The 27,915-nt window shown below is 40.7% G+C and overlaps 1 protein-coding gene across 1 annotated transcript; it reads right to left on the bottom strand.

The window, feature by feature from the left end:
• Positions 1 to 4,597: 4,597 nt before the first annotated feature.
• LOC140200822 (histamine H2 receptor-like) lies at positions 4,598 to 27,670 on the bottom strand. The gene is made up of 3 exons (XM_072264440.1): positions 27,612 to 27,670; positions 26,378 to 27,456; positions 4,598 to 4,962 (listed from the first exon to the last, which is right to left on the bottom strand). The coding sequence occupies exons 2-3, from the start codon at positions 27,445 to 27,447 to the stop codon at positions 4,941 to 4,943; spliced, it is 1,092 nt and encodes a 363-aa protein (XP_072120541.1). The 5' UTR covers positions 27,448 to 27,456; positions 27,612 to 27,670; the 3' UTR covers positions 4,598 to 4,940.
• Between the last annotated feature and the right edge of the window lie 245 nt (positions 27,671 to 27,915).

Genomic DNA, 27,915 nt, shown 5'->3' with positions numbered 1-27,915 from the left:
AATCCACACTTTTTTCATGCCTTTTGGTAACTAACATGTTAAGGTGGGGCAGACAGAATGAAAAACAAGAAAAGTCTACATGATTGAAATCGCACTATTTTACTTTCCTAAACCCCATTCAATTAGTGCAAGTTTATGAATTAATTGTTTTTGTAAAGAGAATTCAGCATAATAAACGCTCAGATATGCCCTGCAATGAGCACTGACAGAAACAAAAAAAAGATTATAGTCAAGCTGAAAAGCCACATAATGATCTGAATAATTTATAAACTGTATTTCTTCTGACTTTATTTAACACTAATATGTATGTAGTGGGCACACACTGTGCACGAATATGTTGTATATAAAATGCATTTGGAAAGAAAACTTGACCCTACACAAAGCCTTTGCAATCCCCACTTACGGCATCTTTTCTCACAAAGCAGCTGCAGCAACTCAGAGACTTAAGAATATCTACATATCCTGATTGGATATCTGTATTATTTTATACAGTGTAGCAGTAACTTAGCCGGGGAGCTATGTGGTCATTTCACTTTTTCTCCCCTGCACCTTCCTCTAACAGACGAACAAAATAAATTATACCAACTAACAACACACATAAAAGTTGCTGGTGAACGCAGCAGGCCAGGCAGCATCTCTAGGAAGAGGTGCAGTCGACGTTTCAGGCCGAGACCCTTCGTCAGGACTAACTGAAGGAAGAGTGAGTAAGGGATTTGAAAGTTGGAGGGGGAGGGGGAAATCCAAAATGATAGGAGAAGACAGGAGGGGGAGGGATGGAGCCAAGAGCTGGACAGGTGATAGGCAAAAGGGATATGATAGGATCATGGGACAGGAGGTCCGGGAAGAAAGACAAGGGGGGGGACCCAGAGGATGGGCAAGGGGTATATTCAGAGGGACAGAGGGAGAAAAAGGAGAGTGAGAGAAAGAATGTGTGTATAAAAATAAGTAACAGATGGGGTACGAGGGGGAGGTGGGGCATCAGCGGAAGTTAGAGAAGTCGATGTTCATGCCATCAGGTTGGAGGCTACCCAGACGGAATATAAGGTGTTGTTCGTCCAACCTGAGTGTGGCTTCATCTTTACAGTAGAGGAGGCTGTGGATAGACATGTCAGAATGGGAATGGGATGTGGAATTAAAATGTGTGGCCACTGGGAGATCCTGCTTTCTCTGGCGGACAGAGCGTAGGTGTTCAGCAAAGCGGTCTCCCAGTCTGCGTCGGGTCTCCCGATGTGGCCTTTTATATATTGGTGAGAATATATATATTGCCTGGCCTGCTGCGTTCACCAGCAACTTTTATGTGTGTTGCTTGAATTTCCAGCATCTGCAGAATTCCTGTTGTTTGCGTTTTTAAATTATACCAACTGTTGAATGTCAGTGCAACTGAAAATACATCATTCCACATTTGGTATTAAGAATGAGGAGAGATCATGTAAATAGAGGGCACTTCTCTAAAAGGGGTAAAAGAAATCAAGAGATGAGACGTATATATACAATACATAAATTATTGAAAGTGCCTATGGCAGGATGAGAAACCATTTAAAAAGCAGAAGGAATCTTGTGCTTTATTTATAAAAACATAGACTAAATGGGCACTGATTTAATCATAAGAAAAATTAATTTGACAAGAAATTAATATCCTTGCTGGATACTACACTTTAAGAAGAACATGAAGGCCTCATAGAAAGTGCAAAGAGGATCAATTTTTGAAACAAGAAACACCAGTTCTGTTATTTTTTAAAAGCTGTTCCACTTTGGAACAGAGGAGGTTGATAGAAATATTTAAAACCATGTTGTTTAAAACCATATTTAAAACCAGTTCTGTTATTTTTTAAAAGCTGTTCCACTTTGGAACAGAGGAGGTAGATAGAAATATTTAAAACCATGTTGGAAACAAGTACATGAAGAAAAACTGTTCCCATTAACAGAAGGGTCAAAAGTGAAGGGAAATAGAATGGAAGTGACTGACAAAATGAAGAAAAACTAGTTTTTTACATAGTGGGTGTTTAGAATATATATTTTTTCCTTAAGAGTAGGGGAAGGATGGGAGAAGTAATGGAACAGAGTCATACATGGAATTCAAAAAAGGGCTTAAATACAGATATTTATGCAGCACCCTTAGCATTATCAGTGATCACTCACATCTGTCCAACAATCTCTTTGACATCCACCCCTCCCCCACAACGCACCATCAGGCAAATAGTATCATCGCATTATTTTAAGAACTGTTAGGATGGGAAATAGCTTCCTCCCTCCCCCAGGCCAAAAAGACTGCTGAACTCTTTGCTACCATATATGGATCTCATCATGAAGACTCATCACGTATGAAGTAACAATCTTTACTCTTAACTTGTATTAGAGATGCACCTCATTATCTATTAATTTATTTGTAGTAATATTACTTGATGTGTTGCGTGTATGAATTATATGTGCTGAGTTGTGCACTTTGCTCTGGAGGGATGTTATTTCGCTTGGCTGTATACATCCGTACATTTGAATGACAATAAGGTGAATTTGAACTTAAAATGTACGTTAGTTGCTTTGCATAAAGTTAGCATGGCTTCAGAAGGCAGAAAGGCCTCTTTACATGCTGCAAAATTTTATAATAATAATTTTCCATTGTTAGTACAATGGAGAACCATATAAAAACAGTTGCATTAAGGTAGCACTGAGGACAGTTGAACAGAAGTTTGGTCAAACTGTTTTTAAAAAGTAACGGGAGGCAAAAGGTTTAGGAATGAAATTCCATAGTTTGGTGCTCAGGTACCTGAAAGAATGATCAGAAACGTGTGAAGAAATTTGAACAATATGCACAAAGCCAGCCACTTTGTTTAAATGATTCATACCTTTGCAAATAACCATTTATGCCATCTATTCCTTCAGAAAGAAAGTGTAACTAAAACATGCACAAAACTGCAGCAACGCAACAAGGTTACTTAGACAGCATCCGCCTTTGACGCAGTCTCTACCATCAGGATGGACAAATGGCTTGAGAACACATATCTGAAAGTTACATTGAGAAGTAGACATCTATAACTCTTTCTTAATGTCAGTATTCAATATTCTATCATTCAACATCTAAAATCACTGAGGGGCCACAATGATCACAGTTCAGAGGAGCTCTTGTCTACTTTGTTTTAGTCCAGAAGACTATAGGACATAGGAGCAGAATTAGGCCATATAGCCCAGAGCCATCAAACATTCCTCATATGATAACTATGATAACCCTTTCATTCCTGGAATCATCCTTGTGAACCTCCTCTGGACCATCTCCAATGTCAACACATCTTTTGTAAGGTGAGGAGCCCAAAACTGTTCACAATACTCAAGGTGAGGCCCCACCAGTGCTTTATAAAGCCTCAGCATCACATCCTTGCATTTGCTACATTGCATTTGCTTTCCTCACCACTGACTCTACCTGCAAGTCAACCTTTAGGGTGACCCCCAAGTCCCTCTGCATCTCAGATCCCTGGATTTTCTCCCTGTTTAGAAAATATTCCGGACATTTATTTCTACTACCAAAATGCATGACCATACATTTTCCAACATTTTATTTCATTTGCCACTTTCTTGCCCATTCTCCTAATCTGTCTAAGCCCTTCTGCATCCTACCTGTTTCCTCAACAATACTTGCCCCTCCAACAATCTTCGTATCATCTGCAAACTTGGCAACAAAGCCATTTATTTCATCATCTAAATCATTTATATACAGCATAAAAAGAATTAGTCCCAACACCCTCCCCTGCGGAACACCACTAGTCACTGGCAGCCAACCAGAAAAGGATCCTTTTATTCCCACTCGCTGCCTCCTACCAATTAGTACTTTCTTCTCTCTCAACAGAAGGTAGCCTGATTTTCTGAATATTTGCAGCCCTTGTTATTTATATTCTATGTATTAGGCAGCACTCACGTGCTGTCTGCTTTCCTTTTTGCCTTCAAAAAGCTCATTGTTTCCAGGTCATGGAGAATTCTCAGAACCATCACCCTCCTCAGTTTAGTAGTTCCTAGACCAGGTACTAGGTATGCCCACAATTACCTCTTATGGCCTTATTGCCTGAATGCATGTCATCAGTGCCTGCAATGACAGACATTATGTGAACTACCTCCTACCATATTTATCATCTCTATCACCACTTCTCTTGGTGCCTTGTATCAGATGGTAGTACCACATATTATCAACTTGGTAGCCAGATTGCAAAATAAATTAGGACACAGTGATAGTTATAATTGGTAACATTTGGTTATGAATCTACAGCTGTGCTTCTGTTTTGTGGTTAGGACATAATCTGTCTCATGATTCATCTTCATCTAAATATGAAATGAATTTACTTAATACAGACTTAATCTGGTGGACTCATTTCTTAGTTTGTAGGAAATTTTGAGTTCTTGCCTTGAGAGTGATAGAAAATAACCTTTTATTTCCTGTGTTCCAGGATTACAATAAAAAGCAGACTCAATACATTGATCATGTTATGTTCTGGGGAGAATTTTATTTTTGATCTGACGGTTTAAATATGTCATCCATTTTAACCAATAACTATAAAATATCATAAATCTAACCATAGAACAGAATAAACAAGTTTAAAGGTTAACATACAGATACAAGCATAAACTTTGAAATTCTGTTTATGTATAAACAAACTGTAAAACACTGTTGAATATCTTTCAATAACAAACAAAGGAAAGCAGTGATCAATAAATTACCAAATATTGCATATTCTTGCTGAAAACAATGTAAATACTGGACACAGCAGTTCAGTGCTCAAGGCCCAGTAATTTTTGGTGTATTAAAGAATTCACCTCGGTATCAGATTCAGGAATCCCAAGTTCTTTCTTCATCATTTCAATCCTTATCAACTATAAGTCTCTGCAGCAAGAGATGATCTCTTCTGGTTTTCCTCAGGGAGTGGCAAGATTTCAAATGTAGCAAGTTGTATGTCAGGTTAAAGGGCAGGATGCACCTTCCTGTAATGGGTAAAAACAACAAATAAACTAAGTTATCTGATCCACTAAGTAAACATGATGATTGTAGAACAATATTACTGAGTACATAACTGATAGATAGATAGATAGATAAATATTTCATTCATCCCAAAGGAAATTACAGTGTCACGGTAGCATTACAAATGTACAGATATACAAATATATAAATATTAGAAGAGAAGTAACAAAGAATAAAAGGAGAGTCTAACAGGAGGGGTCATCACTTTCCCGGCTATAGGTTGACACATTATAGAACTGAATGGCCGAGGGTAAGAATGACCTCATATAGTGCTCTTTGGAGCAGTGCAGTTGTCTTAGTCTATCACTGAAAGTGTTCCTCTGTTCAGCCAAGGTGACACGCAGAGAGTGAGAAACATTTTCCAGAATTGCCAGGATTTCCCACACATATTGTAGACAAGGGATTTCCTGAAACGTGGCCTGAAGTGTATCAGAAGCTTCAGAATATCAGTATCAATATGTGAAAATTCAAGAAAATCAATAAAGTTATGTTAATTATAGTCGACTAAAATTTTTGTTTTCTACGTAGGTATTTTCTTCTTTTTCAATCTTTTTATTAATTTTGAAGTGTAGAAACAAAACATAGCAATAATACAAATAGTAGGAGAAATATTGTTACACTTAAGAAAAGTAATTGTAAAATCAGATAGTGTAAGTTAACAAAGCTCCCAACCATGTAGAACTGACAACGGATAATACAAATCAAAAAAAAACTGAAAAAAAAATCATGAAAAAGAAAAAAAAACAAAACCAAAAAAAAACCCCATCCCCAAAGAAAAACAAAATTAATCAACTAAACTAAAAGACTTGGGCAAAACTAACAACTTAAAAATGGAAAAGAAGAAAACCTTAGTGTCAACAACTCCATTCCCCTCCAACAACAGTACAGAGAGATAAAACAAGTTTGGAAATGATCAAATTACATCAAGTGAAAATGCTGAATGAATGGCCTCCAAGTTTTTCCAAACTTAATGGAGGGGTCATAAACTGCACGTTTAATTTTCTCCAAATTCAAACACAACATAGGAGGGTTAAGCAACACACACCAAAGTTGCTGGTGAACACAGCAGGCCAAGCAGCATCTGTAGGAAGAGGTGCAGTCGACGTTTCAGGCCGAGACCCTTCGTCAGGACTAACTGAAGGAAGAGTGAGTAAGGGATTTGAAAGTTGGAGGGGGAGGGGGAGATCCAAAATGATAGGAGAAGACAGGAGGGGGAGAGATAGAGCCAAGAGCTGGACAGGTGATAGGCAAAAGGGGATACGAGAGGATCATGGGACAGGAGGTCCGGGAAGAAAGATGGGGGGGGGGACCCAGAGGATGGGCAAGAGGTATATTCAGAGGGACAGAGGGAGAAAAAGGAGAGTGAGAGAAAGAATGTGTGCATAAAAATAAGTAACAGATGGGGTACGAGGGGGAGGTGGGGCCTTAGCGGAAGTTAGAGAAGTCGATGTTCATGCCATCAGGTTGGAGGCTACCCAGACGGAATATAAGCTGTTGTTCCTCCAACCTGAGTGTGGCTTCACCTTTACAGTAGAGGAGGCCGTGGACAGACATGTCAGAATGGGAATGGGATGTGGAATTAAAATGTGTGACCGCTGGGAGATCCTGCTTTCTCTGGTGGACAGAGCGTAGATGTTCAGTAAGGCAGTCTCCCAGTCTGCGTCGGGTCTCGCCAATATATAAAAGGCCACATCGGGAGCACCGGACGCAGTATATCACCCCAGTCGACTCACAGGTGAAGTGTTGCCTCACCTGGAAGGACTGTTTGGGGCCCTGAATGGTGGTAAGGGAGGAAGTGTAAGGGCATGTGTAGCACTTGTTCCGCTTACACGGATAAGTGCCAGGAGGGAGATCAGTGGGGAGGGATGGGAGGGACGAATGGACAAGGGAGTTGCGTAGGAAGCGATCCCTGCGGAATGCAGAGAGAGGGGGGAAAGGAAAGATGTGCTTAGTGGTGGGATCCCGTTGGAGGTAGCGGAAGTTACGGAGAATAATATGTTGGACCCGGAGGCTGGTGGGGTGGTAGGTGAGGACCAGGAGAACCCTATTCCTAGTGGAGTGGCAGGAGGATGGAGTGAGAGCAGATGTACGTGAAATGGGGGAGATGCGTTTAAGAGCAGAGTTGATAGTGGAGGAAGGGAAGCCCCTTTCTTTAAAAAAGGAAGACATCTCCCTCGTCCTAGAATGCAAAGCCTCACCCTGAGAGCAGATGCGGCGGAGACGGAGGAATTGCGAGAAGGGGATGGCATTTTTGCAAGAGTTAATCTCTTTCCAATTCAACAAAATGGACCTTCTAGCCATTAAAGTAAGAAATGCAATCATCCTTCGTGATGAAGAGGTTAAATTATTTAAGTCTATCATTGGTAGTCCAAAAATAGCAGTAATTGAATGAGGTTGTAAGTCTATGTTTAGGACCATTGAAATAATATCAAAAATATCTTTCCAATATTTCTCCAACAAGGGACATGACCAAAACATGTGGGTTAAAGAAGCTATCTCGAAATGACATCTGTCACATATTGGATTAATATAAGAGTAATAACGAGATAGTTTATCTTTGGACATATGAGCCTTGTGCACTACTTTAAACTGTATCAACCTATGCTTAGCACATACAGAGGATGAATTCACCAACTGAAGAATTTTTTCCCATTTTTCAGACGGTATATTAATCTCAAGTTCTCTTTCCCAGTCAGCTTTAATTTTATTAGAAGCATCAGGACATAAATTCATAATTATATTATATATAATTGCTACTACACTTTTCTGAGAGAGATTTAAATCTAAGATTTTTTCCAAAATGTCCATTGGATATGGGTGTGGAAAATTAGGGGAAACAGTAATTAAAAAGTTTCTAATCTGTAAATATCTGAAAAAGTGAGATCTGGGTAAATTATATTTATTAGAGAGTTGATCAAAAGACATAAAACAATTATCCAAAAATAAATCACGAAAAGATATTATACCTTTGGTTTTCCAATCAAAGTAAGCTTGATCCATCGTGGAAGGTTGAAAAAGAAAATTTGATATAATGGGACTTGCTAGAATAAATTGATTAAACCCAAAAAATCTTCAGAATTGAAACCATATACGTAAAGTATGCTTAACTATTGGGTTATTCATTTGTTTATATAATTTAAAAGAAGTAAAAGGAAGTAAACTTCCTAAAACCGAACCCAAGGAAAACCCTTGTAATGAATTAGATTCAAGATTTACCCAATGAGGGTTTAAAGATACGTCCAAATCTCGTAACCAAAATTTTAAATATCGAATATTAATTGCCCAGTAATAAAATCTAAAATTCGGGAGGGCAAGCCCCCCTTCCTTTTTAGATTTCTGTAGATACCTTTTTCCTAACCTAGGATTTTTATTCTGCCAAATATATGAGGAAATTTTTGAATCTACGTTATCAAAAAAAGATTTTGGGATGAAAATTGGAACCAATTGGAATATATACAAAAATTTGGGCAAAATGATCATCTTAATAGCATTAATCCGACCAATCAAAGACAAAGAGATTGGCGACCATTTGGTAAATAAAAGTTTAATCTGATCAATTAAAGGTAAAAATTAGCTTTAAATAAATCTTTATATTTTTTCGTAATTGTTATCCCTAAATATATAAATGAATCAGTAACCAATTTAAATGGTAAACGTCCATAAGTAGGTACATGCTTATTTAAAGGGAATAATTCACTATTATTAAGATTCAATTTGTAACCAGAGAAGTTACTAAATTGAGCTAACAGATCTAAGATAGCAGGAATTGACTTCTCCGGGTTAGAGATGTATAACAACAGATCATCTGCATATAATGATAATTTATGTATTTCGTTTCCACGGGTAATACCAACAATATTTGGCGAGTCACGAATAGCAATTGCTAAAGGTTCAAGAGCAATATTGAATAGTAAAGGACTAAGAGGGCAACCTTGCCTAGTGCCATGAAAAAGACGAAAAAAAGGAGATCTATAATTATTTGTACAAACCGAGGCTACCGGGGAGTAATATAACAATTTAATCCAAGATATAAATGTCAAATTAAAATTAAATTTCTCAAGAACATTAAATAAATAAGGCCATTCAACTCTGTCAAAGGCTTTCTCAGCATCTAAAGAGATAATACATTCCGGGGTAGTAAATGAGGGGGTATAAATAATATTCATTAACCTTCTAATATAAAAGGATGAATAGCGATTTTTAATAAATCCGGTTTGATCCATAGAAATAATACGTAGGTATAATACATAGGTATTTTGAGTTCACCTTTTTGCTTGAAGGAAATGTGTGATGTCACTTTCTGGAAGTAGAATTTGACAAGCAGTCACCTATTTTGCTAATGCATTCTCTGTAAAGTTGTCCAACTCCACTTCATAATTTAACATTGAATCTGCATTACTCATAGACCATAAGCAACATGGATATAACTAATGAACGGTCTTGTCAGCAAGTTTATTAAATGGCCACCATGTTCAGTTTGAAGTCAGTAGTTAAACTATATTAGGCAAATCTTCATCTGTTGTTGTTAACATAAGAAACTCTAGAAAAGGGTTAAAATATTCTGCACCAATGAAGCTATTAATAAGCACAATAATATCTTCTACATGCTGTTTCTAATATTCTAAGTGTTGGTTAGAATATTCTAATATTCTAATATTCTAATATTCTAAATGTTGGCTCTACGCTTCTTTTTGGATTCCAGACCTAATCAGTTCCCCCCTACCAGCACTCTGCTCCGTCTAGCGGAATTAGTCCTTACTCTTAATAATTTCTCCTTTGGCTCCTCCTACTTCCTCCAAACTAAAGGTGTAGCTATGGGCACCCGTATGGGTCCTAGCTATGCCTGCCTTTTTGTTGGGTTTGTGGAACAATCTATGTTCCAAACCTATTCTGGTATCTGTCCCCCACTTTTCCTTCGCTACATCGACGACTGCATTGGTGCTGCTTCCTGCACGCATGCAGAGCTCGTTGACTTTATTAACTTTGCCTCCAACTTTCACCCTGCCCTCAAGTTTACCTGGTCCATTTCCGACACCTCCCTCCCCTTTCTAGATCTTTCTGTCTCTGTCTCTGGAGACAGCTTATCCACTGATGTCCACTATAAGCCTACTGACTCTCACAGCTATCTGGACTATTGCTCTTCTCACCCTGTCTCTTGCAAAAATGCCATCCTCTTCTCGCAATTCCTCCGTCTCCGCTGCATCTGCTCTCAGGATGAGGCTTTTCATTCTAGGACGAGGGAGATGTCTTCCTTTTTTAAAGAAAGGGGCTTCCCTTCCTCCACTATCAACTCTGCTCTTAAACTCATCTCCCCCATTTCACGTACATCTGCTCTCACTCCATCCTCCCACCACCCCACTAGGAATAGGGTTCCCCTGGTCCTCACCTACCACCCCACCAGCCTCCGGGTCCAACATATTATTCTCCGTAACTTCCGCCACCTCCAACGGGATCCCACCACTAAGCACATCTTTCCCTCCCCCCCCCTCTGCATTCCGCAGGGATCGCTCCCTACGCAACTCCCTTGTCCACTCGTTCCCCCCCATCCCTCCCCACTGATCTCCCTCCTGGCACTTATCCGTGTAAGCGGAACAAGTGCTACACATGCCCTTACACTTCCTCCCTTACCACCATTCAGGGCCCCAAACGGTCCTTCCAGGTGAGGCAACACTTCACCTGTGAGTCGACTGGGGTGATATACTGCGTCCGGTGCTCCCGATGTGGCCTTTTATATATTGGCGAGACCCGACGCAGACTGGGAGACCGCTTTGCTGAACATCTACGCTCTGTCCGCCAGAGAAAGCAGGATCTCCCGGTGGCCACACATTTTAATTCCACATCCAATTCCCATTCTGACATGTCTATCCACGGCCTCCTCTACTGTAAAGATGAAGCCACACTCAGGTTGGAGGAACAACACCTTATATTCCGTCTGGGTAGCCTCCAACCTGATGGCATGAACATCGACTTCTCTAACTTCCGCTAAGGCCCCACCTCCCCCTCGTACCCCATCTGTTACTTATTTTTATGCACACATTCTTTCTCTCACTCTCCTTTTTCTCCCTCTGTCCCTCTGAATATACCTCTTGCCCATCCTCTGGGTCCCCCCCCCTTGTCTTTCTTCCCGAACCTCCTGTCCCATGATCCTCTCGTATCCCCTTTTGCCTATCACCTGTCCAGCTCTTGGCTCTATCCCTCCCCCTCCTGTCTTCTCCTATCATTTTGGATCTCCCCCTCCCCCTCCAATTTTCAAATCCCTTACTCACTCTTCCTTCAGTTAGTCCTGACGAAGGGTCTCGGCCTGAAACGTCGATTGCACCTCTTCCTACCAACTCTGACTCCTCTCAGTCAATATTAGGGAAGCTAAAATTGCCTACTATTACAAACCGAAAAGTACTAAGGAGAAAAGTAAAAGTGACAGTCCGACAAATCCAGGGCAAGCGTCAAAAAGGGCCACTTTTCAACATAATTGTATAAGGGCTAAGAGAGTTGTAAAAGAGCGCCTGAAGGCTTTGTGTGTCAATGCAAGGAGCATTTGTAACAAGGTGGATAAATTGAAAGTGCAGATTGTTATTAATGATTATGATATAGTTGGGATCACAGAGACATGGCTCCAGGGTGACCAAGGATGGGAGCTCAACGTTCAGGGATATTCAATATTCAGGAGGGATAGACATGAAGGAAGGGGAGGTGGGGTGGCGTTGCTGGTTAAAGAAGAGATTAACACAGTAGAAAGGAAGGACATAATCCAGGAAGATGTGGAATTGATATGGGTAGAGCTGCGTAACACTAAGGGGCAGAAGACGCTGGTGGGAGCTGTGTACAGGCCACCTAACAGTAGTAGTGAGGTCGGAGATGGTATTAAACAGGAAATTAGAAATGTGTGCAATAAAGGAACAGCAGTTATAATGGGTGACTTCAATCTACATGTAGATTGGGTGAACCAAATTGGTAAAGGTTCTGAGGAAGAGGATTTCTTGGAATGTATGCGGGATGGTTTTTTGAACCAACATGTCGAGGAACCAACTAGAGAGCAGGCTATTCTGGACTGGGTTTTGAGCAATGAGGAAGGGTTAATTAGCAATCTTGTCGTGAGAGGCCCCTTGGGTAAGAGTGACCATAATATGGTGGAATTCTTCATTAAGATGGAGAGTGACATAGTTAATTCAGAAACAAAGGTTCTGAACTTAAAGAGGAGTAACTATGAAGGCATGAGACGTGAATTAGCTAAGATAGACTGGCAAATGACTCTTAAAGGATTGACGGTGGATATGCAATGGCAAGCATTTAAAGGTTGCATGGATGAACTACAACAATTGTTCATCCCAGTTTGGCAAAAGAATATATCAAGGAAGGTCGTACACCCGTGGCTGACAAGAGAAATTAGAGATAGTATCAATTCCAAAGAAGAAGCATACAAATTAGCCAGAGAAAGTGGCTCACCTGAGGACTGGGAGAAATTCAGAGTTCAGCAGAGGAGGACAAGGGGCTTAATTAGGAAGGGGAAAAAAGATTATGAGAGAAAACTGGCAGGGAACATAAAAACTGACTGTAAAAGCTTTTATAGATATGTAAAAAGGAAAAGACTGGTAAAGACAAATGTAGGTCCCCTACAGACAGAAACAGGTGAATTGATTATGGGGAGCAAGGACATGGCAGACCAATTGAATGATTACTTTGGTTCTGTCTTCACTAAGGAGGACATAAATAATCTTCCAGAAATAGTAGGGGACAGAGGGTCCAGTGAGATGGAGGAACTGAGTGAAATACATGTTAGTAGGGAAGTGGTGTTAGGTAAATTGAAGGGATTGAAGGCAGATAAATCCCCAGGGCCAGATGGTCTGCATCCTAGAGTGCTTAAGGAAGTAGCCCAAGAAATAGTGGATGCATTAGTGATAATTTTTCAAAACCTGTTAGATTCTAGACTAGTTCCTGAGGTTTGGAGGGTGGCTAATGTAACCCCACTTTTTAAAAAAGGAGGGAGAGAGAAACCGGGGAATTATAGACCGGTTAGCCTAATGTCGGTGGTGGGGAAACTGCTGGAGTCAGTTATCAAAGATGTGATAACAGCACATTTGGAAAGCGGTGAAATCATCGGACAAAGTCAGCATGGATTTGTGAAAGGAAAATCATGTCTGACGAATCTCATAGAATTTTTTGAGGATGTAACTAGTAGAGTGGATAGGGGTGAGCCAGTGAATGTGGTATATTTGGATTTTCAAAAGGCTTTTGATAAGGTCCCACACAGGAGATTAGTGTGCAAACTTAAAGTACATGGTATTGGGGGTAAGGTATTGGTGTGGGTGGAGAGTTGGTTAGCAGACAGGAAGCAAAGAGTGGGAATAAACGGGACCTTTTCAGAATGGCAGGCGGTGACTAGTGGGGTACCGCAAGGCTCAGTGCTGGGACCCCAGTTGTTTACAATATATATTAATGACTTGGATGAGGGAATTAAATGCAGCATCTCCAAGTTTGCAGATGACACGAAGCTGAGTGGCAGTGTTAGCTGTGAGGAGGATGCTAAGAGGATGCAGAGTGACTTGGATAGGTTGGGTGAGTGGGCAAATTCATGGCAGATGCAATTTAATGTGGATAAATGTGAAGTTATCCACTTTGGTGGCAAAAATAGGAAAACAGATTATTATCTGAATGGTGGCCGATTAGGAAAAGGGGAGGTGCAACGAGACCTGGGTGTCATTATACACCAGTCATTGAAAGTGGGCATGCAGGTACAGCAGGCAGTGAAAAAGGCGAATGGTATGCTGGCATTTATAGCGAGAGGATTCGAGTACAGGAGCAGGGAGGTACTACTGCAGTTGTACAAGGCCTTGGTGAGACCACACCTGGAGTATTGTGTGCAGTTTTGGTCCCCTAATCTGAGGAAAGACATCCTTGCCATAGAGGGAGTACAAAGAAGGTTCACCAGATTGATTCTTGGGACGGCAGGACTTTCATATGAAGAAAGACTGGATGAACTGGGCTTGTACTCGTTGGAATTTAGAAGATTGAGGGGGGATCTGATTGAAACATATAAAATCCTAAAGGGATTGGACAGGCTAGATGCAGGAATATTGTTCCCGCTGTTGGGGAAGTCCAGAACGAGGGGTCACAGTTTGAAGATAAAGGGGAAGCCTTTTAGGACCAAGATTAGGAAAAACTTCTTCATACAGAGAGTGGTGAATCTGTGGAATTCTCTGCCACAGGAAACAGTTGAGGCCAGTTCATTGGCTATATTTAAGAGGGAATTAGATATGGCCCTTGTGGATACGGGGATCAGGGGGTATGGAGGGAAGGCTGGGGCAGGGTTCTGAGTTGGATGATCAGCCATGATCATACTGAATGGCGGTGCAGGCTCGAAGGGCCGAATGGCCTACTCCTGCATCTATTTTCTATGTTTCTATGTTTCTATTTCTATAGTTATCTCCCTACGTATTTGCGCCACTAGTTCCCTCTAATTATGGTGGGGTGAGTAGTGCTATAGTCCAATCTCATCAAATCAATATGATAGCAAAACCTAAGAAGAATTTGGCCAGGTGCAAGAACTGGCAGGGAAAAAGGGTTTGGACCACGTGTAGCCGGATGAGATTAATTTAGATTAACATCTTGGTTGGCACAGACTGTCCTGTTTTATATTCTACATACATGAAACATTTTGGAAGCACAGTTGAGTACAATCAAGGTAATAATATACACTGAATTGCAAATATGTAATTTAAAAGAACATGTTCTGCTTTGTTCAAAACACTCAACGGGCTAATTTTGCATCTGTTGAAGAAATGCAAATATATTTCCATTAGTCTGCAGAGAGTAAGAATTTCAGGTTGTATATTGTATACATTTTCTGATATTAAATGGAACCAATGTACACTGAAAATAGTGTGGGAACCTACCATCTTTAAGGGTTTCAAATCCAGGTCTGACTGCTGTTACAAAATATCTTCTTTCTATCAGTCCCAAATGAAACTGGCTTTACAGTCTTGACATAATTTCCGAATCTGTTAGCACAGATTTTCCCATGATTTACTGCAGAATGACTGTTCTATCCAGATTCATTAGTTAGAAGTGGAAACGTCAATACTGCAGCAAGAGCTGCTCTACTGAAGTCAGAGTTTAAGTATCTTGTTAATATTTAGCACAAAGCCTGCATCTAATCCACAGCACATGTACTTGATCTGCCCTGAAAGTACATTTCATTTCCCAGAATATATTAATGTGTTTTATTTCTAGAGTAGTAAAAACAGTAAAAAAATATTCAAAGTACAGCAACGATAAACCCTGATTTTAATTGCATTATTTAGCATTTTTTTTTAAATTCAGAGGCTGAAGTCTGTAGTAGAATTTATATTTAGCATATTTGGTTATGATTCCTGCAATAAATGAAAAACATATAAGTAATCCCCAGTCACGAGACAGCACACCCTGATGCCTTCCCAGTCATTGAGGGAGACTTCAATCAGGTCAGCTTAAAGAAGTCTGACAAACTACCGCTAACATGTCCCCTGTGGAAGCAGAGGAGCCAACACATTTAGTACCTGTCACACCACCCTGAAAAATGCTTACCGTGCCATGTCACACCGGCACATTGACAAGTCCAATCGCCTAACTGTACTTCTACTCCTAGTGTATGGGCAGAAACTGAAGACCACACCACCAGTGGAGAGCACCATGAAGATATGGTCAAGGGAGCAAGAAGAGTGTTTACAGAACTGCTTTGAATCAGTATACTGGACCATATCTAGGGACTCATCTTTGGATCTGAATGAAAATGCCACAATTGTCACCAAGTTCAATACCTGTGTGGTCGAGTATGTGCCTTCAAGAACATACTAAACATAATCAAACCAGAAGTTGTGGATGAACTAGGAGATTTGCATTCTGCTGAGGGCTAGATCTGTGGTGTTTAAGACAAGACATCCAGAACCCTACAAGTCCAACTATGCCTTACAGAACACTATTATGACAGCAAAAAGGCACATTTCATGTGAAGTTAGATGTACGTCAGGGTCTGTATGCCATTACTTCTTAGAAGGCAAAACTTAATAGCATAATTGGCAGTGATGCTTCAATTCCTGGCACACAGACAGAGACTGAAGACCACAGCACCAGTGGTGAGGACTGCGAAGGTATAATCAAAGGAGGAGGAAGAGCACTTACAGACGGCTTGAATCTTTTTACACAACTATGTTCAGGGACTCAGCTTCAGATCTGAATGAAAATGCTACAGTTCTCACTGACTTGTCCCTGATGCATTTTCTTCGACAGTTGAACGGGGCACGGCTGCGCAAGCGCATGTAAGTCGGACCCTGAGGCAGCAGGAGTATTTAAAAGGGAACAGTTTAACGGAGCAGGCAAGGGAGTAGAGGGAGACAGAGTAGGAAGGCTTTGGCTCCTGAGGCTTCGGCGAGCAGAGGCAGAGGAAGAGCTTCATTCCAAGTGTGGTAAGGCCGGGTAAGTTCCTTTAATAAATCTAATTACCTTAAGAGCAGGTAATGGAGGCAGCAGTTAGGGCAGTTGAGTGCTCCGTTTGCAGGATGTGGGGGAAGTCAGGGCAAGCACAATCGTCCCTGAATACTACACTTGCGATAGGTGCATCCAGCTGCAGCTCCTGACAAACCGAGTTAGGGAACTGGAGCTGGAGCTGGATGAACTTCGGATCATTCGGGAGGCAGAGGCAGAAATAGAGAGGAGTCACAGGGAGATAGTCACCCCTAAGGGCCAGGAGACAGGTAGCTGGGTGACTGTCAGAAGAGGGAAGGGGAATAGACAGAATGACCATAGCACCCCTGTGGCCGTTACCACCAATAAGTACATCGTTTTGGATATTGTTGATGGGGATGTAGGAGTGTAGGAACAGATGTAGGGAAGAAGGAAGAAAAAGAAAATAGTAAAGTTGTTTGTACCATTAGTGATAATCAGAGAGTAAGTGGTGGAAAATTTCTTAAATGCATTTATTTTAATGCTAGGAGCATTATAAGAAAGGTGGAGGAGCTTAAAGCATGGATTGATACCTGGAAGTATGATGTGGTAGCTATTAGTGAAACATGGTCACAGGAGGGGTGTGATTGACAACTAAATATTCCTGGATTTAATTGCTTCAGGTGTGATAGAATCGGAGGGACAAGAGGTGGAGGTGTTGCATTGCTTGTCAGAGAAAATATTACAGCTGGTGCTCTGGCAGGACAGATTAGAGGGCTCATCTAGGGAAGCTATTTGGGTGGAATTGAGGAATGGGAAAGGTGTAGTAACTCTTATGGGGCTGTATTATAGACCACCAAATGGGGAGAAAGAATTGGAGGAGCAAATTCATAAGGAGATAGCAGATATTTGTAGTAAGCACAAGGTTGTGATTGTGGGAGATTTTAATTTTCCACACACAGACTGGGAAGTCCATACCGTAAAAGGGCTGGATGGTTTGGAGATGTAAAATGTGTGCAGGATAGTTTTTTGCAGCAATACATAGATGTACCAACTAGAGAAGGGGTAGTGTTGGACCTCCTGTTAGGGAATGAGATAGGTCAGGTAACGAAGGTTTGTGTTGGGGAGCACTTTGGGTCCAGTGATCATAATGCCATTAGTTTCAATATAATTATGGAGAAAGATAGGTCTGGACCCAGGGTTGAGATTTTTGATTGGAGAAAGGCTAACTTTGAGGAGATGCGAAAGGATTTAGAAGGAGTGGATTGGGACAATTTGTTTTATGGGAAGAATGTAATAGAGAAATGGAGGTCATTTAAAGGTGAAATTTTGAGAGTACAGAATCTTTATGTTCCTGTTAGGTTGAAAGGAAAGGTTAAAAGTTTGAGAAAGCCATGGTTTTCAAGGGATATTGGAAACTTAGCTCGGAAAAAGAGAGATATCTACAACAAATATAGGCAGCATGGAGAATATGAGGTGCTCGAGGAATATAAAGAATGTAAAAAGAATCTTAAAGAAATTAGAAAAGCTAAAAGAAGATATGAGGTTGCTTTGGCAAGTAAGGTGAAAATAAATCCCAAGGGTTTCTACTGTTATATTAATAGCAAAACGATAGTGAGGGATAAAATTGGTCCCTTAGAGAATCAGAGTGGACAGCTATGTGTGGAGCCAAAAGAGATGGGGGAGATTCTGAACAATTTCTCTTCTTCGGTATTCACTAAGGAGAAGGATATTGAATCGGGTAAGATAAGAGAAACAGGTAGAGAATTTATGGAAACTATGATGATTAAAGAAGAGGAAGTACTGGAGCTTTTAAGGAATATAAAAGTGGATAAGTCTCCAGGGTCCTAACAGGATATTCCCTAGGACATTGAGGGAAGTAAGTGTGGAAATAGCAGGGGCTCTGACAGAAATATTTCAAATGCAATTAGAAACGGGGATGGTGCCGGAGGATTGGCGTATTACTCATATTGGTCCATTGTTTAAAAAGGGTTCTAAGAGTAAACCTAGCAATTATCGGCCTGTAAGTTTGACATCAGTGGTGAGTAAATTGATAGAAAGTATTCTTAGGGATGGTATATATAATTATCTGGATGGACAGGGTCTGATTAGGAACAGTCAACATGGATTTGTGCATGGAAGGTCATGTTTGACAAATCTTATTGAATTTTTTGAAGAAGTTACTAGGAAAGTTGACGAGGGTAAAGCGGTAGATGTTGTCTATATGGACTTCAGTAAGGTCTTTGACAAGGTCCCACAGGGAAGGGTGGTTAGGAAGGTTCAATCATTAGGTATTAATATTGAAGTAGTAAAATGGATTCAGCAGTGGCTGGATGGGAGATGCCAGAGAGTGGTGATGGATGACTGTTTGTCAGATTGGAGGTCGGTGACTAGTGGTGTTCTTCAGGGATCTGTACTGGGTCCAATGTTATTTATCATATGCATTAATGATCTGGATGATGGGGTGGTAAATTGGATGAGTAAGTATGCAGATGATACTAAGATATGTAGAGTTGTGGATAATGAAGTAGGTTTTCAAAGCTTGCAGAGAGATTTAGGCCAGTTAGAAGAGTGGGCTGAAAAATGGCAGATGGAGTTTAATGCTGATAAATGTGAGGTGCTACATTTTGGTAGGACTAATCAAAATAGGACATACATGGTAAATGGTAGGGCACTGAAGAATGCAGTAGAACAGAGGGATCTAGGAATAATGGTGCATAGTTCCCTGAAGGTGTAATCTCATGTGGATAGGGTGGTGAAGAAAGCTTTTGGTATGCTGGCCTTTATAAATCAGAGCATTGAGTATAGGAGTTGGAATGTAATGTTGAAATTGTACAAGGCATTGGTGAGGCCAAATTTGGAGTATTGTGTACAGTTTTGGTCACCGAATTATAGGAAAGATGTCAACAAAATAGAGAGAGTACAGAGAAGATTTACTAGAATGTTACCTGGGTTTCATCACCTGAGTTACAGAGAAAGGTTGAACAAGTTGGGTCTTTATTCTTTGGAACGTAGAAGGTTGGTGGGGACTTGATAGAGGTATCTAAAATTATGAGGGGGATAGATAGAGTTGATGTGGATAGGCTTTTTCCATTGAAAGTTGGGGAGATTCAAATAAGAAGACATGAGTTGAGAGTTAAAGGGCAAAAGTTTAGGGGTAACATGAGGGGGAACTTCTTTACTCAGAGAGTGGTAGCTGTGTGGAACGAGCTTTCAGCAGAAGTGGTTGAGGCAGGTTCGATGTTGTCATTTAAAGTTAAATTGGACAACTATATGGACAAGAAAGGAATGGAGGGTTATGGGCTGAGTGCAGATCAGTGGGACTAGGTGAGAGTAAGAGTTCGGCACGGACTAGAAGGGCCGAGATGGCCTGTTTCCGTGCTGTAATTGTTATATGGTTATATATGAGTTCAACGCCTTTTATGAACAACATGAATGGGAGAATGAAATTACACCTCCGTAAGTACTCAAAATATCTGGCAAACCTATGATCTCTGTCCCGGAGGCTGATATCAGAACATTCAAGAAGGTAAACCCTTGCAAGATGACAGGCACTGAAAACCTGTGCCGACTGGCTGGAGTGTTCAAGGACATCTTCAACCTCTCACTGATGCAGTTAGACGTAGCCACCTGATTGAAAAGAGCATTCATCGTACTGGTGGTCAAGAAGAGCAGGGTGAGCTGCGTCAATGACTATCACTCAGTAGTGCTCATATCTATTGTGATGACATGTTCTGAGAGGTTCGTGGTGGTTAGAATTAATTCCAGCCCAAGCAAGGATCTTTACCTTTGCAATTTGCCTACTGCCACAAAAGGTCTAAAGTAGACACAATTTCACTGGCTCTCCACTGGGCTTTCGACCACCTGGACAACAGTAATGCCTATGTCAAGCTGCTGTTTATTGATTACAGTTTGGCATTCAACACCATCTCCCCTCAGAACTAATCAACCAGCTTCAAAATCTGGGCCTTTGTACCTCTTTCTGTAACTGGATTCTTGACTTCCTCTTCAGGAGACCACAGTCAGTGTGGATCGGAATTAGTATCTCTTTCTTGCCAACAATCAACACAGGTGTAACTCATGGATGGGATGGGTGCTTAGCCCATTGCCCTACTGTCTCTACACTCATGACAGTATGACTAAGCACGGCTCAAAAGCCAAGCAGAATCAAGTTTAATATCGCAGGCATGTGTTGTGAAACTTGTTATGTGGCAGTACTACATTGCAATACATAATAATTAAAAAGCTATAAATTAAAATAAGTATATATAAAAAAGAGAATTAAATAAGTAGGGCAAAAAGAGAGGAAAAAATACTGAGTGAGTGTCTATGGGTTTATTGTCCATTCACAAATCCAATGGCGGAGGGGCAGAAGCTGTTCCCATAATGTTGAGTGTGTGTCTTCAGGGTCCTGTACCTCCTTCTTGATGGTAACAATGAGAAGTAGGCATAGGCTGGGTGAGGTGGGCTCCTTCACGATGGAGCTGTCATTTTGAGGCATTACTTTTTGAAGATGCCTTCATTGATGGGGAGGCTAGTGCCCATGATGAAGCTGGCATAGCTTACACCTTTCTGCAGCCTTTTCCAATCCTGTGCACTGTCTCCTACATACCAGATGGTGATGCAACTAGTTAGAGTGCTCTCCATGGTACATCTGTAGAAACTTGCCATTGTCTTCGCTGACATACCAATTGTCCTCAAACTCCTAATGAAGTATAACCACTGTTGTGCCTTCTTTGTAATTGCATCTACGTGTTGAGTCCGGGATAGATCCTCAGAGATTTTGACACCCAGGGACTTAAAACTGCTCACACTTTCCACTTCTGATCCCTCAATGAGGACTAGTGTGTGTTCCCTCAATTCCTACTTCCTTAAGTCCACAGTCAATTCCTTGGTCTTACTGACATTGAGTATAAGTTTGTATAAATTCACTGATGACACCACAGTTGTTGGCAGAAACTCAGATGGTGACAGTGTGGTGTACAGGACTGAAATAGATTGGCTGGTCAAATAGTGTCACAACAATAACCTTGCACTCAATGTCAATAAGATTAAGGATGTAATTGTAGACATCAGGAAGGAGAAGTCAGAAGAGCACACATCAATCATCATTTCGGGGTCAGCAGTGGAAAAGGTGAGCAAGGAGTCAAAATCTCAGATGATCTATCCTGTTATGGGGATTTGGTATGTCACCAAAAACACTAGCAAATTTCTGCAGATGTACTGTGGAGAGCATTCTGACTAGTTGATCACCACCTGGTGTGGAGACACCAATACACAGGGTCATAAGAGGCTTCAGTGGGTTGATGACTCACCAATTCCATCATTGGCTCAAGCCTCCCCCATTACCAAGGGCACCTTCAAAAGGCAATGCCTCAAGAAAGCGGCATCTATCCTTAAAAACTCTCACCATCTGGGACAAGCCCTCTTCTCATTACTACCATCAGGGAGGAGGTACAAGAGCCTAAAGATCCAAACTCAATGTTTTAAGAACAGTTTCTTCCCCTCTGTCATTAAACTTCTAAATGATCAATGACCCCTTGAACATCCTCTCCCTATTTCTCTTGCACAATTTTATTGGTTTATTTTTAATGTAACTTATAATAATTTCTTATGCCTGTACTGCACTGCTGCCACAAAACAACAAATTTTATGACTTATATCAGAGACAATAATCCTGATTCTGATCCTAACATTCATTATTACTATGATTCTAACATTCATTATGACTATGCTTTACAGAAGAACTGAGCAGTTGTGATGAGGAAAACAAACTTAAAATTTCTTGTCTGCTATTTTCCATTGCTTCCTATTAAGTCACTTCTGGAAGTACCAAATTTTACTTCAAATACATGATCGTTACTGTTTATAAAGTATTAGTTTTCAGGATTTGACTTTCTGTAGACATTCCCAGAGCTCCTGTCCTTATTCAGAACCTATTTTGAGAGCGGGTGGGGGGGGGGGGGAGTGTTAAAATAGAGTTGCAGGGGATTAGGAACCCAAGCGCCAGTGCAGATTGTGGAGTGGTTGTGGAGAAAGATGTGTTAAGTCTACATACAAAGTTAGGAATCAAAAGGTTGATCTAGGTGCGACTACTGTTGTGAGCTGTGTATATTTCAATGCAATGAATATTTTAGAAAAGATGGATGAGCTTAGGACATGTAATTATGACATTATAGCTATTAGTGACACTTGGCTGCAGAAGGGGCAGCACTGGCAGTTCAATTCTCCAGCATTTCATTGTTTTAAATATGATAGAGTGGGAGGGATTGAAAAGGGAGGGGTAGCATTACTAGTCAAGGAAAATGTCACAGCAGTGCTCCGACAGGACAGACTGGAGAACTTGTCCACTGAGGCTATATGGGTGGAACTGAGGATTAAGAAAGGGGGATTTTATTATAGACCATTAAACAGTACGTGGGATTTAGAGCAACAAATTTGTGGAGAGATTACAGACTGTTGTAAGAAACATAAGAGTGTGACAGTAAATGATTTTAACTTCCCACATATTGACTGGGTCTTCAATACCATGAAAGGGTTGGATGGAATAGAGTTTGTGAAATGTATTCAGGAAAGTTTCCTTCATCAGTACATAGAGATCCTAACTAGAGAGAGCGTGATACTAGATCACCAGTTAGGGAATGAATCAGGGCAGGTGACCGAAGTTTGCAGTGGGGAACCATTAATTTTAAGATAATTATGGAGTATGATAGGTCTGGTCCTCAGTTTGAGATTCTAAATTGGAGAAATGCCAATGTTGATGATATCTGAAGGGATCTAGCAAGCGTGGATTGTGATAGGTTATTTTCTGACAAAGATGTGTTTGTTAAGTGGAAAAGACAAATTTTGAGATTGCAGAGTTTGTGTGTTCCTGTCAGATAAAAGGCAAGGATAATAGGTTTAGGCAACCTTAGGCTATGTCCACACTACGCTGGATAATTTTGAAAATGCCAGTTTCGAGTAAAAATGACAGGCGTACACACTAAGCGTTTTTCAAAATATTTCTTTGTCCACACTAACACGGATATTTGGGCGAATCTCCTCTACTGGGCACGCGCAGGACACACAGAAAACAAGCCAAGAGGAAACAGTATACTTAGTGCGCGTTTGTCCAGTTACAGAGTAGAAAAACTTAAAAAGAATTGCTCTTGGCTCTCGCGTAGAAGGACTTAAAACTAAAAAAAACAAATACTGGAGCGTATGGAGGCAACCGACGGGGAGTTCACAGACAGTATGACCTGGCTGACGACGATCATTGAAAAATTGACTAACTTTGTTGCATTAATAAAGCACCTTGTTAAATGTATAAAACATGCCTGCATCAGTGTTATCTGGTATTTTCATACAATATTATATTAAGTTGTTACACATCTATTGTCAGAGAAGTACTTGCATAAATAGGTAAACCACCTTCATACAAGCAAGGACAGAAAACAGGGCAAAGTGAGTATACTTATTTATTCAGTAAGCAATGGGTCAAAGTATTTGGTGAGTACATTTCTAACTCTTCTGGCTTCAGTCTCATTGCCGTCTGTTCTGAAATTGTTAGGTTCTGCGAAGCGCAGAATCAAATATCGCTGTGATGATTGTATGCTTTAATATCAATTGTTTGGCGACAATAAAGTAGTAATAATAAGAAGAAGAAGAAGAAGGAGAAAACAATGAAATGCCGGGCTGCCACCATCTGTTCCGGCAGTCATGACAGTGGTTTTAAAAAGCTCCGGTTACCCCATACACATTGCAACGGATATTAGGTGTTTTCAGGTTTATTCACTCCGGAGACCATTTCTGAAAATCTCCATTTTTGGGGGATGAAAACGTCATTTTAGTGTGGACAGAGAGTCAAAACGAAGAGAAAAAGCTTCGTATTCAAAATTATCTGGCATAGTGTGGAAGTAGCTTTAGTTGAGGCCCTGGTTGAGATAAAGAAGGTGGTACATAACAGGTATAGACAGGAAGGAATAAATGAGGTACATGATGAGTATAATGCAAGAGAACAGCTAAGAATGAAATCAGGAGGGTTAATAGAACACAGGAGTTTGCTCTAGCAGACAAGGTGAAGAAGAATCCCAGAGGCTTCCATAGATAGTACGCATTAAGATCAAAACGATAGCAAGGGACAAAATTGGCCTCTGAAAAATCAAAGTGATCATCTATGCATGGAACTGAAAGAGATTTTAAATGGATTTTTTGCATCTGAATTTACTCAAGAGATGGACACAGAGTCCATTGAAGTGAGGCCAAGCAGCAGTGAGGTCATGGATCACATACAGATTATAGAAGAGGAGGGCTTTGCTATCTTGAGGCAAATTAAGGTGGATTAATCCCCAGGGCCTGAGAAGGTGTTCCTTCAACCTTGTGGGAGGCTAGTGCAGAAATTGCAGGGGCCTTAGCAGAGATACTTAAAATGTTTTTAGCCTCAGGTTAGGTGCTGGATGACCAGAGGATAGCTAAGGTTGTCCTTTTGCTTAAGAAACAGTTTAATAATAAGAAGAAACCAGAGCACCTGGAAGAAACCGAGACACTCAGATATGCGTACAAAGTTTGAAGGAGGACACCAAAATTAAACTCTGAACTCTGATGCCCAAGCTGTAATAGTGTTGTGCTAACAGCTATTCTACGTAGCATCAAAGATATTTGTCTGTGGTAGGTCATGTATAACCAATCTTATAGAATTTATTGAGGAAGTTACCAGGAATGTTAGTGAAAGCAATGCAGTGGATGTAGACCAACCTCCGAGGCCGGACCTTATCAGAAGCCCTGAAAAAGCCCATGTAAACAACATCTCTACCTTTATCCCTTTTCTCTTGAGCAACCATGTTCATACCAAAGTGAAATATCTGTTAAAATTTCCATCTGTCTCTGAAAGTTCAAATGTAAGTTGCCCTGCTGATCTCTAAGGGGATCTACTTTCTCCCTAGCTACCTTTTTTACTCTTAATATAGCTATAGGAATTCTTGGGATTTTTCCTCACCTTTCCTGCCAGATCCATCTCATAACCTTTATTTGCCATCCTAATTTCCCTCCAAGGAGTATTCTTAATCGTTTTGTCATGGAGAAAGGGTTCACTAGCCCATGACCTAGTAAAACGAATGTCTATTTCCTTCATTTTCTTTTTTTGCCCAGTGCTTCAATATCTTTCATCAGAGAAGGTTCCCTAAACTTGACAGGTTTACCCTTCACTCTTAACAGAAATATGCTGCACTTGGACACTTGCTATCACACTCCTAAAAGCCTCCCATGACTTTTGTGTCTTTCCCTTCAAACAGATCCACCAAATCAAGTCTTGTGTAAAGGCCTCAAAATTAGTTCTGCTCTAGTTTAGGAACTTAACCTGTGGGCCTGCCTTATACTTTTTTATTATGGTCTTAAACTAATAGAATTATGATTACAAGAGGTAATCATAAAGGGATTTAAAAGGAGGTCCCTTATTGCACCTTTCTGAGTAAGGCCCCCTATATATTGACTCCTATTGTGGTCCTATTTTTCTTACAAAAATTTCTCTACACATCTGCTCTTTAAGTTCCTGCTTACTATTGTGGGGGTCTATAATATGGTCCTACTAGAGTGACTGTCTGATTATTATTGTGAAGTTCTACCCTTTTGGACTCACGGTATGATTCCGCCCCCCCCCAAGAACTAAGTACTGCTGGTACCTCCCTCAACAAAACATCTATAACCCCTCCTTGTCCATCTGTAAGACAGTCTTGCCTTTCTCTCTGCCATGTATTCTATTATGGCCAGTCCTCGGAGCCATTTCATGCTTAGTTTGTCTGCCTTAACTGTTAAACCTCAAACAATGAAATAAATGCAGCTTAACTGATGATTCTGTTCCTTGCTTTTACAAGCTATCCTGATTACTTGATTTGCTCTTGCTGGCAACTGTTTTATCCCATGACTCAGAGTCCCACCAAAAGAAACTTCACAGGAAACCATCATAGACAAAGACTGAGAATGTATTACCTTTCAGACTCTTCTTTGCTGATGCCAGTATCTTTAGTAATGTCAGAGCTAGGCTCGTTATCATCCAGAATTTGGACCAACTGGTGGCACTGTTCATTCCTGGACTGACAGGTCCGATAGATGATGTGGGAGCCCTGCTTGTGTGCATTCCTTTTCCTGCAAAACAGTAGCTTCTTGTATGCCATGCGGAATTCCCGGTTGAGTACAGCGTACACTATGGGATTCAGACCTGAGTTTACATAACCCATCCATAGCACCACAACAAAAGTGGTCTTGTCGGTTCGAATTCCTGAAATCCCTTCATGGAGAAACACTGTAAAATAAGGGAACCAGCAAATAATGAAGACTCCCATCACAGTTGCTAGAGTTACTGTTGCTTTATGCTCCTTCAGAATTCTACATCTCCTGGCGTTGTTGATTCTTCTGGCCTGTCCCCTTGCAATTTTGAATATTTTGTAATAAGTTAAACTCATGATGACTAAAGGAATATAAAAGGTGATGAACGCATCCACAATGGCAAAGGTTGTGTTCAGTTCTAAGTGGCAGTCAGTGGTCGCATTTGAGCTTTGCACTAATAGATCTTTGGTATTCCATCCCATGTTGATGGGCAAGAAGGAGAACATGATGGAAATGCTCCAAATCAGTCCGAGTGAGATGACAATACGCTTTGGAGTAATGACCGTGATGTACCTCAGAGGGGCAGTGACGGCAAGGTAACGCTCGAGGCTGATCACAAACAGATTGAGGATAGAAGCGGTGGACAGCATGACATCCAAGCTGGTGTAGATATTACAGAAGGTGGACCCAAAAGGCCATTCTGAATTTAGCAGCTCTAAGATTGTTGAGAAAGGCATGACCAGCAAACCCAGCAGTAGGTCAGTTGCCGCCAGGGACACAATAAGACAGTTGGTATGGCCCTGGAGATGACGGTTCAACCCCACCACTAAGCACACCAACACATTGCCGAAGATTGTTATTAGTGTAATCACGCCGAACACAAGCCCAACCAGTATTGTGGAGAAAACAGATCCACTTTCAGATTCACCGGTGATAGTCAGATTGCTCTCCATGTCCACAATCTTGTATTAAAAAAAAGTCATAATATTGACAAATACAATGAAGTCACATCAAACATTTAAGATTCATTACTTCTTAAGTCACAAGTCTGTACAAAGGGAGAATGCAACTGAAAACACATTAGCAGGCCATTTAAGGTGACTTAAATCATCTCTACCTGATTTCTTTAAGTTATCAGTGACAGCAGGAGGTTGGATATGGAGAACACAATTTCCTATATCCTGTGTATGTTGAAGCAAATTCAATGTTGTCAGGTGAACAGCCAAGGTAATGTCAGATCTGTAATAAAAGTGGCAAGGTAAGCATTGGTTTAGAAGCATAGCGTCTTATAGCATGGAAACAAGTCACTTGGTCCAATTCATCCATGTGACTATGTTGCCCAGTGAACTAGTCCCATCTGCCAACATTTGGCCCATAACCCTCTAAACTCGTCCTATTCGTGTACATATCTAGATGCCTTT

Source organism: Mobula birostris, chromosome 7 (genome assembly GCF_030028105.1).
Source record: "Mobula birostris isolate sMobBir1 chromosome 7, sMobBir1.hap1, whole genome shotgun sequence".
Classification (NCBI taxonomy): Eukaryota; Metazoa; Chordata; class Chondrichthyes; order Myliobatiformes; family Myliobatidae; genus Mobula; species Mobula birostris.
Note: the sequence above shows the minus strand (reverse complement) of the source record. Positions and strands in the feature narration are given on the sequence as shown.

Coding starts and splice junctions, on each gene's coding strand:
- LOC140200822 (XM_072264440.1), bottom strand. CDS start 27,447: ATGGAGAGCAATCTGACTATCACCGGTGAATCTGAAAGTGGATCTGTT. Junction 4,963..26,377: donor AGCAAAGAAGAGTCTGAAAG/GTAATACATTCT, acceptor TACCCATTACAG/GAAGGTGCATCCTGCCCTTT.